Source organism: Loxodonta africana, chromosome 8 (assembly GCF_030014295.1).
Source record: "Loxodonta africana isolate mLoxAfr1 chromosome 8, mLoxAfr1.hap2, whole genome shotgun sequence".
NCBI lineage: Eukaryota > Metazoa > Chordata > Mammalia > Proboscidea > Elephantidae > Loxodonta > Loxodonta africana.
Window position 1 is genome coordinate 83,647,668 of NC_087349.1, and position 14,931 is coordinate 83,662,598.

The 14,931-nt window shown below is 36.3% G+C and overlaps 1 protein-coding gene across 3 annotated transcripts in view; it reads right to left on the bottom strand.

The window, feature by feature from the left end:
- Positions 1 to 14,931, bottom strand: part of HYCC1 (hyccin PI4KA lipid kinase complex subunit 1) — a 76,102-nt gene that overhangs the window by 43,531 nt on the left and 17,640 nt on the right. For all 3 annotated transcript variants that reach the window (XM_064290066.1, XM_064290067.1, XM_064290068.1), the window contains exon 2: positions 2,904 to 2,982. In XM_064290066.1, the coding sequence (XP_064146136.1) occupies positions 2,904 to 2,954 (51 nt within the window). In that variant the 5' untranslated portion in view covers positions 2,955 to 2,982. The remainder of the gene's footprint in view (positions 1 to 2,903; positions 2,983 to 14,931) is intronic.

The window sequence follows — 14,931 nt, forward strand, 5'->3', positions numbered from 1 at the left end:
ACGGATAAGTAAAATGTGGTACATCTATACAACGGAATCCTCATGAACAATAAAGAAAAATTAGTGCCCAAAACATCTTGAACATGACAAAACTGGAGAACATTATTATTGAGCAAAATAAGTCAATGACAAAAAAACAAATATTGTACATTCACACTTACATGAAATGACCTGAACAAGTGAATATACAGAAGCTAAAAAAAAATTTTTTTTTTAACCTTCATTAGTGGTTACCAGGTATTGGGGGTGGGGGAGGACACAGGGATTCACTTGTTATTTTTGGTGATAGGAAAGGTAACACCAAATGAAGGTAAAGTGTACACAGCTAGATGAAGGTAAATGATGTCACTAAAAAGAACACAAGAAAAAAAGACCTGTTAATTGCTGTGGCATATATAATTTTGAAACAACAGCAGAAAACAACCAAAAAATATATGCGGGTATATATTTTGGCTGTTTTTTTGGTTGTTGTTTGGGGTTTTCGTTGTTGATGTTATATATGTATATAAAAATATAGGTAAGCATATATGTGGATAGGTATGTATATATGTGTGTATACATAGGTGTATGCATATCTGTGTGATTGTATGTACTTACATTCATATATAATAAAGCACATAGGGGGCACACTTAGCGGATACTTCTTAGACATAACCAAACATCTTGTGAAATTGGATTTCTGGGTTTGAAGGATTAGGACCAGTTTCGTGCGACATCTCAGTCAATTGGCATAATATAGTTAATACAGTTATATTTTACATCCTAGTATGTTGAGTAGTGTCTGAGGTCTTAAAATCTTGCAAGCAGCCATCTAAGACAACTATCGGTCTCTACTCATCCAGAGCAAAAGAGAAAGAAGGAAACAAAAGACTCAAAGAAGAAACTTGTCTACAAGACAAATAGTCTACATGAACCACAGCCTTATTTACCCTGACACCAGAACTAGGCAGTACCTGGCTACCACTATTGACTGTTCTAATCAGGGTCACACAGATAGACTCTGACAGAATGGAAGAAAAATGTGGTGCAGAACCTCAAATTCCTAAAAAAAAAACACTAGACATACTGGACTGGTTGAAACTGAAAGACTTCCCAAGGCTACTGCTCTGAGATATTCTTCAAACCTTGAGCAAAGACTAACCCGAGGTCACCTTGTAGCTAAATAATAAATTGGTTTAAAAAATTATGAATATCACCCATAAGTACTGTGCTCCTTTAAAAAAAACACCTATATGAGATCAAATTTTCAACAGTTACTTTAAAACAAAGATGAGAATCTAAGGGGCCAGGGAAACTAGATGAATGGACACAGAGCAACCAGAACAGAAATAATGAGAATGTTCACGCATTGTGAAGAATGTAACCAATGTCACTGAACGATTTGTGTAGAAATTATTGAATGGGAACCTAAATTGCCGTGTAAACCTTTACTGAAAACACAATCAAATGTTATTAAAGAAAAAAAATAAGACTCCAAAGAAGATAAATTTCAATAAGCACATGAACAGACGTTCAACTCATTAGTCATTAGAAAAACACTAATCAAAACTACAACAAAATACCACTTCACACACACTCCCAAAAAAAGCCAAACCCAGTGCCGTCGAGTCGATTCCGACTCACAGCGACCCTATAGGACAGAGTAGAACTGCCCTATAGAGTTTCCAAGGAGCACCTGGTGGATTGGAACTGCTGACCCTTTGGTTAGCAGCCATAGCACTTAACCACTACGCCACCAGGGTTTCCTCACACACTCTAGGATGGCGATAATCAAAAAGACTGACAATAACGAGCGTTGGTGAGAAACTGGAACTCTAATACACTGCTGATGGAAATGTAAAATAGTACAGCCACATTGGAAAATGATTTAAAATGTTAAACATAGAGTTTCCATTCAAAACTCAAAAAAGTTGTTGCCGTCGAGCCGATTCTGACTCATAGTGACCCCATAGGACAGAGTTAAACTGCTCCACAGAGTTTCCGAGGAGCGGCTGGTGGATTCCAACTGCTGACCTTTTGGTCAGCAGCTGAGCTCTTAACCGCTGCACCGCCAGGGCCCCAGAGTTCCCATACCACCCAGAAATTCCACTCCTAAATATATACCCAAGAGAAATTAAAACACAGGACCACATAAATACTTGTACATAAATGTTCACCGCAGTTATTCATAATAGCAAAAAAGTGAATGGATGATGAATAAATAAAATGTGCTATATGCATACAATAGAATATTATTTGGCAATAAAAAGGAATGAAGTGTTGATACTTGCTACAACATGGGAAAACCTTGAAAACATCATGTTAAGTGAAAGAAAAAAAAGCCAGTCACAAAAGACCACATATTCATATGTACATAAATTGCCCAGAACATGAAAAATCTATAGAGTTAGAAAGTATTATTAGTAGCTGCCTAGGCCTGGTGGGGCAGTGGTTAAGAGCTTGCCTGCTAGCCAAAAGGTTGGCAGTTTGAATCCATCAACCGTTCCTTGGAAACCCTACCGGCAGTTCTACTCTGTCCTATAGGGTCACTGTGAGTCAGAATCAACTTGATGGCAACGGGTTTGATTTGGGGTTTTTTTTTAGGCCTGGGGTGGTTGGGCTAAAATGGGGGTGACTGCTAATGGGTGCAGGGTTTCTTTTAGGAGTGGTGGAAATATTCTAAACTGGATTGTGGTAATGGTTGCACAATTCTGTGAACACACTAAAAGGCCTTGAAATGTACACTAAAAGGCCTTGAAATGTACACTAAAAGGCCTTGAAATGTACACTAAAAATGAATGCACTGAACGGTATATGAATTACATCTCAATAAAACTGTTTATTTTTTAAAAAGCCACTGGAATTTAAACCCCAGATGAAACTTCCCTGGACTATAAATACTGTATTAGAATGGTAAATATTACCTTAAACTCTGACAACCATTCCTCCACAACTCCTTTTTCTGAAGTGAACATCTTTCCACATCTGTTCTAAACCTTCAACCTGAAAATTAACATAAAAAGTCAAAAGTTTGCATGTTTTCTTTGCTGTCAGATTACTATGAATAAAGGTAATTATATCAAGCTACTTCTTATTTGTGAAATTAAAGCAGTTTCAAACATAAATTACTAGGTTTATTTCAAAACCAAACGTGCATAAACAAGCCTTAAAACGCAAGAATTCTAACAAAAGTATAAACATAACAACATGATGAAATTGGCTCTACAGTTTTCATTCAGTTTTCCGGAATGCCAGCTGCAAAACCTATGGGACTTTTCCCCCTAGTTTCAGTTAAGTCATTCCCAAAAGATCATGAAGCTGAAGAAAATTATAGACAATACTTCGAAACTGTGAAAATATAAAAAGACACGCATGCAAAGTTGACTTTGTGCAAGGCATTAAGGTAATTTAATTTGCTTATATTTTAGTTCTTTATGACAGTAACAATCAAGCCACTTAGTTCCATAAGAGCTTAATATTCTCATAAAACAAAGTAAAAGTAACATTATCTGTCTTAGTCATCTAGTGCTGCTATAATAGAAAAACCCACAACTGGACAGCTTTAACAAAGAGAAGTTTATTTCCTCACAGTAAAGTAGGCTAAAAGTCCAAATTGGGGGCGTCAGCTCCAGGGGAAGGCTTTTTCTTTCTGTTGGCCTTTTCATCAATCTTCCCCTGGACTAGGAGCTTCTCCACGCAGGGACCCGGGATCCAAAGGATGTGCTTTGCTCCCATTACTGCTTTCTTGGTGGTATGAGGTACCCCCTCTCTTGAGAGATAAAAAGTAGTGCAGGCCACACCCCAGGGAAACTCCCTTTACATTGGATCGGGGCTATGACCTGGGTAAGGGTGTTACAATCCCACCCTAATCCTCTTTAATGTAAAATTACAATCGCAAAATGGAGGACAACCACACAATACTGGGAATCATGGCCAAACCAAGTTGGTACATATTTCTGGGGGACACAATTCAATCCATGACACTAACCAAGATAATAACCACATTCAACAGCAGTTATACAGAAGATTGGGATTTACTTAAGTGAAAATAAGAAAATAAGCAACCTAAAATAAACGCAAAATAGGTTTATCTCAAGCAGAATTTTTAGCAAAGTACAACAAAGTTTTCTTCATCCATCATCTGTATGTGAGTGGACTTAGAAATTGTTTCCTGAGTGAGGAGCCTTACCTTGGTCTGAATTTCTTTGCCTCCTAATTCAGGTGCAAATCTTGCATTAGGCTTCTTAATTATCATTAGTGTTGTAATGTAGTAAAAACTGAGGCAGAATAGCCAGAAACTGAATCCTGATTCTACTACTTACTTGTAGTATAACCTTGGGTAAGTTATTTGCCTTACTTTCTTCTCTGAAATAGGAATAACTACAGTACCTACCTTCCAAAGGCTATTGTGAGGATTAAATAAAAAAATAAAAATAAAAGCACTTATTACAGCACCTGACTATAAAGTATTATTACAACACAATATTATTATAAGGGATACCAACTCTATAATCTCTGTTCAGCAGTCTATCAAGGTACACAGATATGCCTTAATGAGCAACAGAGGTTCTTACCACAGAATACATTCTAAACATTCTGCAGTTTAATTCTCATGAAAAACATGGTTAAGAAAAAAACTAGACAGATAAATATAGACATGCACATATATAGATATATTCATTCGTATATATATTCACAAATTCATTCAGGATGAATCACTTCAGAGATAAGCATCTTATGTTTTAGAGTTGATTTAGGAAATGATATTGGAATCATTATTCCCTGTCCTTGAGCATAGAGCACATGACCCAGCTGAAGCTGGACTCACAAGGACACATCAACTGGGCCCTGAGGTGTAAAGACAATAGCTAATATAATCTTGGAAAATATCTTTAAGGAACCTCTCACATAAACCAATCAAACAGAACACAAAACACTTTCCACTCTTACCTTTTTCTGTTAACATGTAGTGAATAGAAAATTCATTGGACCAATGAAGACCCCCTTGACTGTCATTACTGAAACCTGCACCAATGATTGTTAAGAAAGACAATTCAAAACGTAGGATCACAGTTTCTAGCCAATCTGTGAAAAGGTGAAGGTTTCAGTGGTTTTGCCTGTTTATGTTACTATATACTGATGATTCTGTAATGTTCCTTGGGCTCAGGCAGACGTGGCTGTGGCAGCATGCTTGTCCATTTTCCCATGTTTGCCTATTCTGTAATATTCTTTGGACTTGGACAGACATGACGCTAGCAGCATGTTCGTCCGTTTTCCCACTTTAGTCTGTTCTGTGGTATTTCCTTGGATTTGGGCAGACATGACCCTGGCAGCATGGTTGCCTACTTCCCACTTTTGCCTTTTTGAATATTTTTTGAATGTATGCTGAAAAAAATTTTCTTTTTGCTTTACTAAACTTTGTCACATATTTACCCTACGACAGAATAAAAAATAGCCCTTTTTTTTTTATTCTAAATTTTACTCTTGGAGCAAGTCAGACTTTCAGAAAACCATGTGTTTTTTACCAGATTCTTGATTTTATAGAACTGTCCATTCGGATGAACTGGGCTTTGGCATCATGTCCAAAATGTTACTGAAAACACTGCTATGTCACATGTTCCCAAACCCAAAAACCCAGTGCCGTCGAGTCGATTCCGACTCATAGCAACCCTATAGGACAGAGTAGAACTGCCCCACAGAGTTTCCAAAGAGCGCCTGGAGGATTCGAACTGCCGACCCTTTGGCTAGCAGCCGTAGCACTTAACCACTACGCCAACCGGGTTTCATCTTATTCTCTTTAAAATTCAACAAAGAAGAAAGTTCACATCGCCAGTTTTCAGTACCAGGAAAAACTCTCCTAATTCAGCAACTGGTTAGCTTTCATTATTACAGATACAGTGAATCTCATAACTGATTCCCTTTGTTTTGTTTCTAACAGCCAAAGTTTCTGCCCTAATTCTGTATACAAAAGAGCAGGCCTGGATTAATTTTATTCATTGCTCTATTTTACAATCTTACACTGACTTTCTTTCTGCCTAGATCTACTTATTTTTATCTTGTTATATTATACACACTTGAGAAGCAAAGTAAATATAAACGCACATAAGTTTTCTTTTTTATTTATCCACTCTTCAGCTAATAAATTAGTATAGGAAGTTACACAAATAGAACCATGCTACATCAAGCTACAAAGAAGTGGGGAGGTAAGACTTCTACAAAAATTCAAGGAAATGAGAAAAATTAAAGGAAAAGTCAATAATCACTAATGAAAATTAATTGAGCTCAGTTCTACTTAAATCCTAATTGTATTTTTTCTTATTTGCTATTCTGTATCAGGTTATCCTGTTTCCAACATAGCAGATATTTCTAAAATAGTCTTCAGATTTCACTTCACCACACCATCATATCTTTCCAATCTCCCCAAAAGGATATTCAGCCAGGCGATACCTGAATTGAAATAAGAAAAACTAATATTTTTATGGTTTCTTCACTTATCTTGCCAACATGGGAGGTAAGTATGATAAGAATTAGAGAATCGGGAAAGAATGAGAGTGAAATTTAGATTATCTTCAAATCAGGATAATAATTATCTACTTCTTTCCCTTAATTCTTCTGTTGTCTGCCAGAGTCTAGACCAAATTATTCAAGAATGAAAAAAACAATTACTACAGCCAAAGTCTACACACAACCATGAAGTATTTTTCTGTGAGTTCATGACAGCTGAAATAGATTTATAGGAAGTTGAAAAAATAGTACAAAGCAACTGTGATTGTTCGGTCATATGATAGTTACATGTTTAGTTTTTTTTAAGACATTATTTTCTGCTGTCCTATCTTCCAGTCTGTGCCATTTCACATTTCCACCAACAACGTATAGGAGATTCAGTTCCCGTGCATCTTTGCTCGCATTTGGTATTGTCACTATTTTTTATTTTTGGCATTCTAATAAATGTGTAGTTGTATCTCACTGTGGTCTTGTTTGCACTTTCGTAACAGCTAGCTGAACATATGGGTAATGTTTTAACTCTAAGGTCAGACACTAGAGATTCATTTGCAAATCAGTAAAAAGATAACAGTCATTGTGTGCAGCCAGTATGCAGTAAAAATTCATTAATACAGGCATTTTTAATTTTTAAAAGTAAGTTATTTTATCACATACAGAATAATATAGTACATTATCTGTCACAAGTATAATCTGAAAGCACTTTCCAACAATGGGATTGAGATCACTTCAAAGGTACTCATATCTTCTGATATTTATACCATTCTAGTTTAAAGAAAATATACAAGGGCACAGGAAACTGCTATTTGAATACTTTTATAATATTTGGTTACATAAAGTCTTCTCAGAGGCCTACAGGGCACGTTATTTTCCATTATACCTTACTCTTTGCACTAAGGTGACAAAGAAACCAAATTATGAAAGAGACATACTATTTCTTCTATAACTTGAAAAAGGAAAATAATGATAGTAGTGATTTACAAATGTGAATGAAAATTTAAAGCATGTTGTCCTTGTCATTACTTGCTTTTTCTTTAAAAACAGCAACATACTTGAACATTTTAGTTGTCTTTACAGTGAGCCAAAAATCTTCAGCACAATGCAGAAATATTTTAAATTATGTTTATAATCTCATGGAAATATTAAACTATGCTGTAAAAACATTAGAATTGGAAAATTCAAACGTCATCCATGTAGTTTTAATTTACCAAGTCAAGCCAGTTTTAAAAAATCTGTTGTTGTCCTTAGCTACTGTGGAGTCGGCTCTGGCTCATGGTGACACCATGCACAAGGTGACCAGGTTGTTGTAATCCATAGGGTTTTAATTGGCTTTTTTTTTTAATTTTCTGGGAGTAGATCACCCCACTTTTCTTCCTAGTCTGGCTTCTCCTCGAAGGCTCCAGTGAATCCTTTTCAGCATTATAGCAACACACAACTCCTCACTGACAGGTGAGTGATGGTACACTTGAGGTGCACTGGCAGAGAATCAAACCCGGTTCTTCCACAGAGAAGGTGGACATTTTGCCACTGAACCACCATCGTCCCCTCAAAATAAATCTACATATGGTAAAGTTTACAAAATTCTTTCAGGTGACAAATTGTTTTGCTTTGTTTCCAACTTCATAAAAGCAAAAGTATCTTAAGAAGAATAGAAAATGTATAACCATTAAAAGGGGACCTGAGATACTGATACATTAGATGGGAGAGAGGAGAAATGGGATTCCATAAAATGTAGGATAAGTATTTAAAGACATAGACGATGAAAAGCAACAGTTTGCCAATTGAAAGAAACTTGTTTGTCCTTACCACATATTATAACGTAAAAGTTTTCTGAGCGCTGAATTCTATGATGAGTAGCAATTATGACTAAAAGTATCACTAAAGACTAGTTAGGGCAAGGAGCAAAGCCACCACAAAATGGAAACAGTGATTTAAAAACTCTTTCTACCAGCACCAGCAAGAAGCTCTCTGTAGTTGCCAACCCACCCCCACTTTTTATATCTAATCCATGATCTATTAACATTGACATCAAGTTGTGATTATCATGTAACTCCGCAGGTTTTATAATATTAATTAGATAGCTCAAGTAATATTCAAAATGTATCCTCACGTTTAAAAAAAAAAAGATCTTTATTCTTCTCAAAGACAAAGGTAACAGACTAAAATAGGATTCCTACTGTGTAACTAGCTTCCTATTTTTTCTGTTCTGGAGCAGGATATTTCAAATTATATTAGAAAGCTAGCTACTATTCCATGTAGTATTTCAAAAGCAGAATTAGTCTGTGTATGAAATTAAATTTTTATATTTTCAGTATACAATAAAACTTCTCTAAATCTAGCATCCTATTTTTCAATCCTCACATTATATTATTATCTTAAACCCTAATAATTATTTACATATTTCATCACGGAGGTTGCTAGAAAGCATACCATTAAAATGCTATAATCGGAGACACATAAATTAATGTAATTGTTTGATTATCATCCAGTTAAGGAAAAGCATAAAGAGAAAAATGTATTTATAACTTTCATTGTAGGACTCTAATAACTTACTTATTTTTACTATTTTACTTCATCCCCTCCGTCAGGAAGTATTGGCTAGAAACTACTACAAAATTTTTATAACCATTTGCTTTATGTGTTGTCTTAGTCATCTAGTGCTGCTGTAACAGAAATACCACAGGTGGATGGCTTTAATGAACCGAAGTTTATTCTCTCACAGTCAAGTAGGCTACAAGTCCAAATTCAGGGCATCAGCGCCCGGGGGAGGCTTTCTCTATCGGCTCTGGAGGAAGGTTCTCGTCATCAATCTTCCACTGGACTAGGAGCTTCTCCAAGCAAGAACCCTGGGTCCAAAGGACATACTCTACTCTTGGCGCTGCTTTTTTGGTGGTATGAGGTCCCCCTGTCTCTCTGCTTGCTTCTCTCTTTTCTTTCTCAAAAAAGATTGGCTCAAAACACAGTCCAATCTTGTAAATTGAGTCCTGCTTCATCAATATAACTGTCACCTATCCCACCTCATTACCATTGTAGAGGCAGGACTTACAACACATGGGAAAATCACATCAGATGACAAAATGGCAGACAATCATACAATTCTGGAAATTATGGCCTAGCCAAATTGATACACATATTTTATGGGGACACAATTCAATCCATGACAATGTCATTATGAAAATCAAATTTCTATAAATCTATAAAACAAACAAGATTCTATAAATGGATCATGATACATTAAAAAGTTTGAAACTTTTGTCCTATACAATGGAGTCACTGCAGGAGTTAAATTGAATGACACCTGAAGATTACCAAGGTTATGAGGTAAATTTCAGGAAAACAGAGCAGGAGGAAACGTTACAGAATAAAATTAATGTAATCTTAGAGATTTTGCTGCTTAGAAAGATACCAATCACCTGGAGAGTCCCATGAAGGAGCTGGGCATCCCTGCTGATTGCCTCACTGTCCTGAAGTGAATAAGCTCCCACTCAAGGAGAGAAGAAATATAATTATTAGGGCCAGTAAGAGAGGTGTGGAAAGTCTTTCCAAGGACTCATAACTTAGGCCTACTTTCCCTGTAAATCACCAAGCAAGCATCTGGTGATCAAGAACAGAGCAGAGACGAATATTCAGGCAATTTCTTTTCTTTTTTTTTTTTTTTTTTGGACTAAGGCAACTTTTGCCTACCAGAAGCACAAATAAAATCATGTTGGGATATCAATGCGGTATAGCCACCAGCCCAATGTGTTTTTGTTGGAAAAGGTAGGATAATTAGAAGGAAAGCTAGCAGTCCCTCTTTTCATTTCCCATTTCCATCTTCCTATTTTTTCTCAAGGAAACACTGGTGGCGTAGTGTTTAAGTGCTACGGCTGCTAACCAAAAGGTCAGCAATTCAAATCTACCAGGCACTCCTTGGAAGCGCTGTGAGGCAGTTCTACTCTGTCCTATAGGGTCGCTATGAGTCAAAATCGACTCGTCGGCAACGGGTTTGGTTTTTTGGTTTATTTTTCGCAAATCTTCCAGGACTTCAGAAGAATATTTTGTCCAGGGAAAGGACATCTGATTTGAACTTTAACAACAGAAGTTAGAAAGAACTATTTGTCATCATCCATTCTGATATTTGGATTGGCCCTCTGACTCACTTTGGCCAAAACAATACAGGGAGCACAATATTGTGACACTTCTGACCCAGGCCTTAAGAAGCCTGAAGCTTCCACTTGCGTGATGTGGAATTCTTTCCCTCTTGGAATCTTTTTTTTTTTTTGGAATCCAGCGACCATACTGTAAGAAGCCCAAACCACCATGGAAGGCTGCTGGGAAAGGACTGAGGTACCTGCTGAGCTGCCAACTGAGAGCCAGCACCAAGTGCCAGCCACGTGACTGAGCTATTTGGACTTTCCAGCCAAGTGAGCCTCCAAATGACTGCAACATCAGCTGAGAACTTGGAACAGAAGATCTGCCCAGCTAAATTCAGTCAACCTCACATTTGTCAGAAATAATAAACAGGTGTTGTTGTTCAAAGCCACTAAGTTTGAGGATGGTTTGTTAAGTAGAAATAGACAACCAAAATACTGTTTTCACCAAACATTTTAGGCTACACTTTTTTTGTGCAAGACCACTGTGCTAACTGCTATCGGAGAATATTAGCTTGATTAAGACATAGTCCCTACCTTCAAGGAATTAAATCTTTCTCTGCAAACTTGTTGTAAAACCTATAGTAAATTGGACATAATCTTTGAATTGTCTCATAAACGTTATTACTTTCTGCTGATGTATACTTTTTTGCCTGATCCCTATTGTTAATAATGGCAGACATTTTGAAATGGTTGGTTAGAATTCAAAGTCTGGAGAAATCAGTGGCCCGGAGAACAAAATAAAGCTCACCGACTAAGCCCTGGTGGCACAGTAGTTAAGAGCTATGGCTGCTAACCAAAAAGGTTGACAGTCTGAATCCACCAGCCGCTCCTGAAACTCTATGGGGTGGTTCTACTCTGTCCTATAGGATCGCTATAAGTTAGAATCAACTTGATGGCAATGGGTTTGGTTTGATTTTGATTTATCATAAATGCTATGCTTAATCAATGGTTAAGAACTTGGCTGCTAACCAGAAGGTCAGCAGTTCGAATCCACCAGCCACTCCTTAGAAACCCTATGGAGCAGTTCTACTCTGTCCTATAGGGTCACTATGAGTCGGAAGAGACTCGACAGCAATAGGTTAATCAGTGGAGCCAACATATTGCAATAACCACCACAGTTCCCATTATACTGTATAAATGTTATTTTTACACGTTAGGTATAAACAGTCTTATTTCATACGTATCCTGATGCCTGATCCTCAGAATTTTCCTGAAGTGTCATGATTTTTTAAAAAAATTTTTAGTTAAGAAAAATGAAGTTTCATCTTGATTTTCTGCTTTATAGTACAAGATTTTTGCAAATTTTGAGGCAACGAAGATAATAAAAACATTTTAAGAAGTTAATATAGTAAGGGATTTAGATTTAATAGAATAATTAATAACCCTTATTATTGGGAACTTCAAAATAAAATAGGCTACTGAGAGAAAACATGCAATTTCCAAAGTTCCTTAAGACCGTGATAGATTTTCACCTAAGATTGTTTAAGCAAAGCTCTCCTGAAAATTAGGTGATAAACTAGAAGATTCCTAATGTTACATCCATATATAGAAAATAAATTATTCAAAAGAAAGTTTATTTAAAATGTTATTACATTGTTATACATTTTCACAATGTATCACTTTAATATTATAGAAAGAAATGTAAGTAAAGACAACAAAACCCTTATTTTGAAACTCACACTAACCCAAAGCACAGGGTGAATATAGGTTGCTTTTACAGTGCTGATAACTTTTCCAAAAGGATGATCTCTATTAATTTGATGGCAGAATCCAGGGCATAAGTCTATGTAAAATGCCTTTAAATTAATATGAATATTGAGGCTTACAAAGTCTTCCCTTCTACAAAAAGGTGGGGAGGTGGGGAAATGGACACAATAAAAATGGTAAATGTATAACAAAACCACCAAGAAACAAATTTTCACTCCATCAGGAAATCACAGGTCACAAAACCCATCACAAACCACAGCATGAAATAGAATGCTTAAAATAATGTTGAATTGCTAAGGCATGTGCTATGTTAATCTAAACAAGAAGTGCTTATCTCAGTGATGCGGTTCCTTTCCATGTCACCATCCTGGTTGCTCTTACCTAAAAGAAATCTAATTTGTCAATACACTGGACATTATTGTAGTTAGGGCTACCCAAATGCTAGCTTGAAAAATGGGGAATATTTGCAAAGAATCTTGAAAAAATCCAAGGGCAAGAACTGTAGCCCAAAACCGCAAAAATATGGCCCCCTGTACACCTTTTTATCTCAGTACTGAAGTCATTCCTGAATTCATCCTTCAGCCAAAGATTAGACAGGCCTATAAAACAAACAATAACACATAGTTCAACCATGTATACGAGACTAAATGGACATACCAGCCCAAAAGTAAGGACAAGAAGGTAGGGACAGGAAAACTGGACAAATAGAAATGGGGAACCTGAGATCAAGAAGGGGATAGTGCCGACATATGAAAAGGGGGGGAGGGATTGGCAATCAATGTTTCAAAATAATTTGTGTGTCAATTGTTTTATGAGAAACTTATTTGCTCTGTAGACTTTCACCCAAAGCACACACACACACCAAAAGAATTGTAGCACAACAGAAATATAAGAAATTGGATGCAAAAATTAAAAACTAGAACTTAGAACCTTCTCTTCTAAAGGCAGTCAGACTCTTCTGACTTCTTTGCCTCTCTCAGTACATTTGTTCAATTCTTTCTTTGACAAATGGTTTCCTAACTTACTCATCAAGCTGATGGTCTATTACGGCCATTTTAATCCTAACGGTCATGACCTTTCCGCTCCAGGCACATATCCTCTCTGCATCAAACCTGTACTTTTCAATTTCTCAGCTTTAAAGTCTCTAAATAAACCTCTGATTGTGCCAGTTCTTTATTTTAAGGCTGACCACAACTCACTGAATAGCCTGAAGATTGCCTGTCCTTGGGATAGATGTCTCCCCTTGGCCCAACAGTTGAAACCCAAGGGTGTAGACTCATACAGATAGAGGCTTATTCAAAAGATACTTTGCATGGGTAGAAATGGTAAACATATCTAGTATTTAGTATAAATATAATATCTCACAAGAAATCTAACAAGCTGAATATCAGAACACAAAATTGTAATTAATGAATCCTAAAATCTAAAAAAAAAAAAAATTTTTTTTTTTCAAATTTATAACTTTCTTTAACAATCGAGTCTCACAGAAAGAGCTCATATTAGGCTCAGAGTCAGATAAACCCCAAAATCTTTCTCATACAAACTGCTTGCAAACCAGGTCACTCCTATTTTATATTTAATCAGTGTTTAAAATCTAAGTTACAAGTTACATTTAGCCCTGTTAAATTGGCTAACACTTAACAGATACACAAATATTTGTTTGATGAATGAATAAATGAACAAGCCTATGAATCTTTGCTAGTTGGGGCCATGAATTCCATTCTGAGTTTCTAACATAACATTTATCTTATTAATTAGTTCTCCATGGTATGTGACATCATGGCATGCAATAAAAGTCATCCTAAAGGCAAAGAACTTTGAACTAGGGGAAAAGTAAGGAATCAGAGCTAAAAATATGTTGTAAAGCCATCCATGTATAAGTAATCATTCAATAAGATTACTTATAAGTGCAATAAGAATAAATGACTTTCCCCAAAGTAGATAGGTTAAATAGGGGCCCCAAGGCTAGTAAATATTCATGGTAAAAATCCATTCTTAACATGTTTAGTATGGGAAAGGAATGAGGGTCTCTGCTGAAGAAGGGTCCAGACAGGTCAATGAAATAAAATTTTCTAAAATAGATAGCAGAACTATCAAGGAGGAAAGGATAATCAATATCTAAAGTAATAAAAATATACAAGGATTACGCCGGAAAGTCTGCTGACTATCCAGGAAGTATCTCGAGGCCGATGCTGACGAAGTATACAGGTTGGTAACGGCAAACTGTCAGGCAAGAACTACAGCACCGCAGTGGGGAACCACAACAGCATCATTTGGCTGATTGATTTAAAGACTGATTGATTGATGTGGATAACCTTGGCTTAGAAAATCTATTAGAATTTTTAAAGAATCCTAAACAGTCCATTTCATTACATATAAAAATAACACAAATTGAATGATTTTAAATTTAGTATTAGGTATAAATCTCCAAGAGCAATTATTGGGTGAAGTAAGATTTCCCAAAATAGTTTGTATACATCTTTTACAAAATGTAATTATGTTGTTGTTGTTAGGTACCATCGAGTTGATTTTAGGCTCATAGTGAACCCACATGACAGAGGAGAACTGACCTACAGGATTTTCTAGGCTGTAATCTTTACGGAAGTAGATC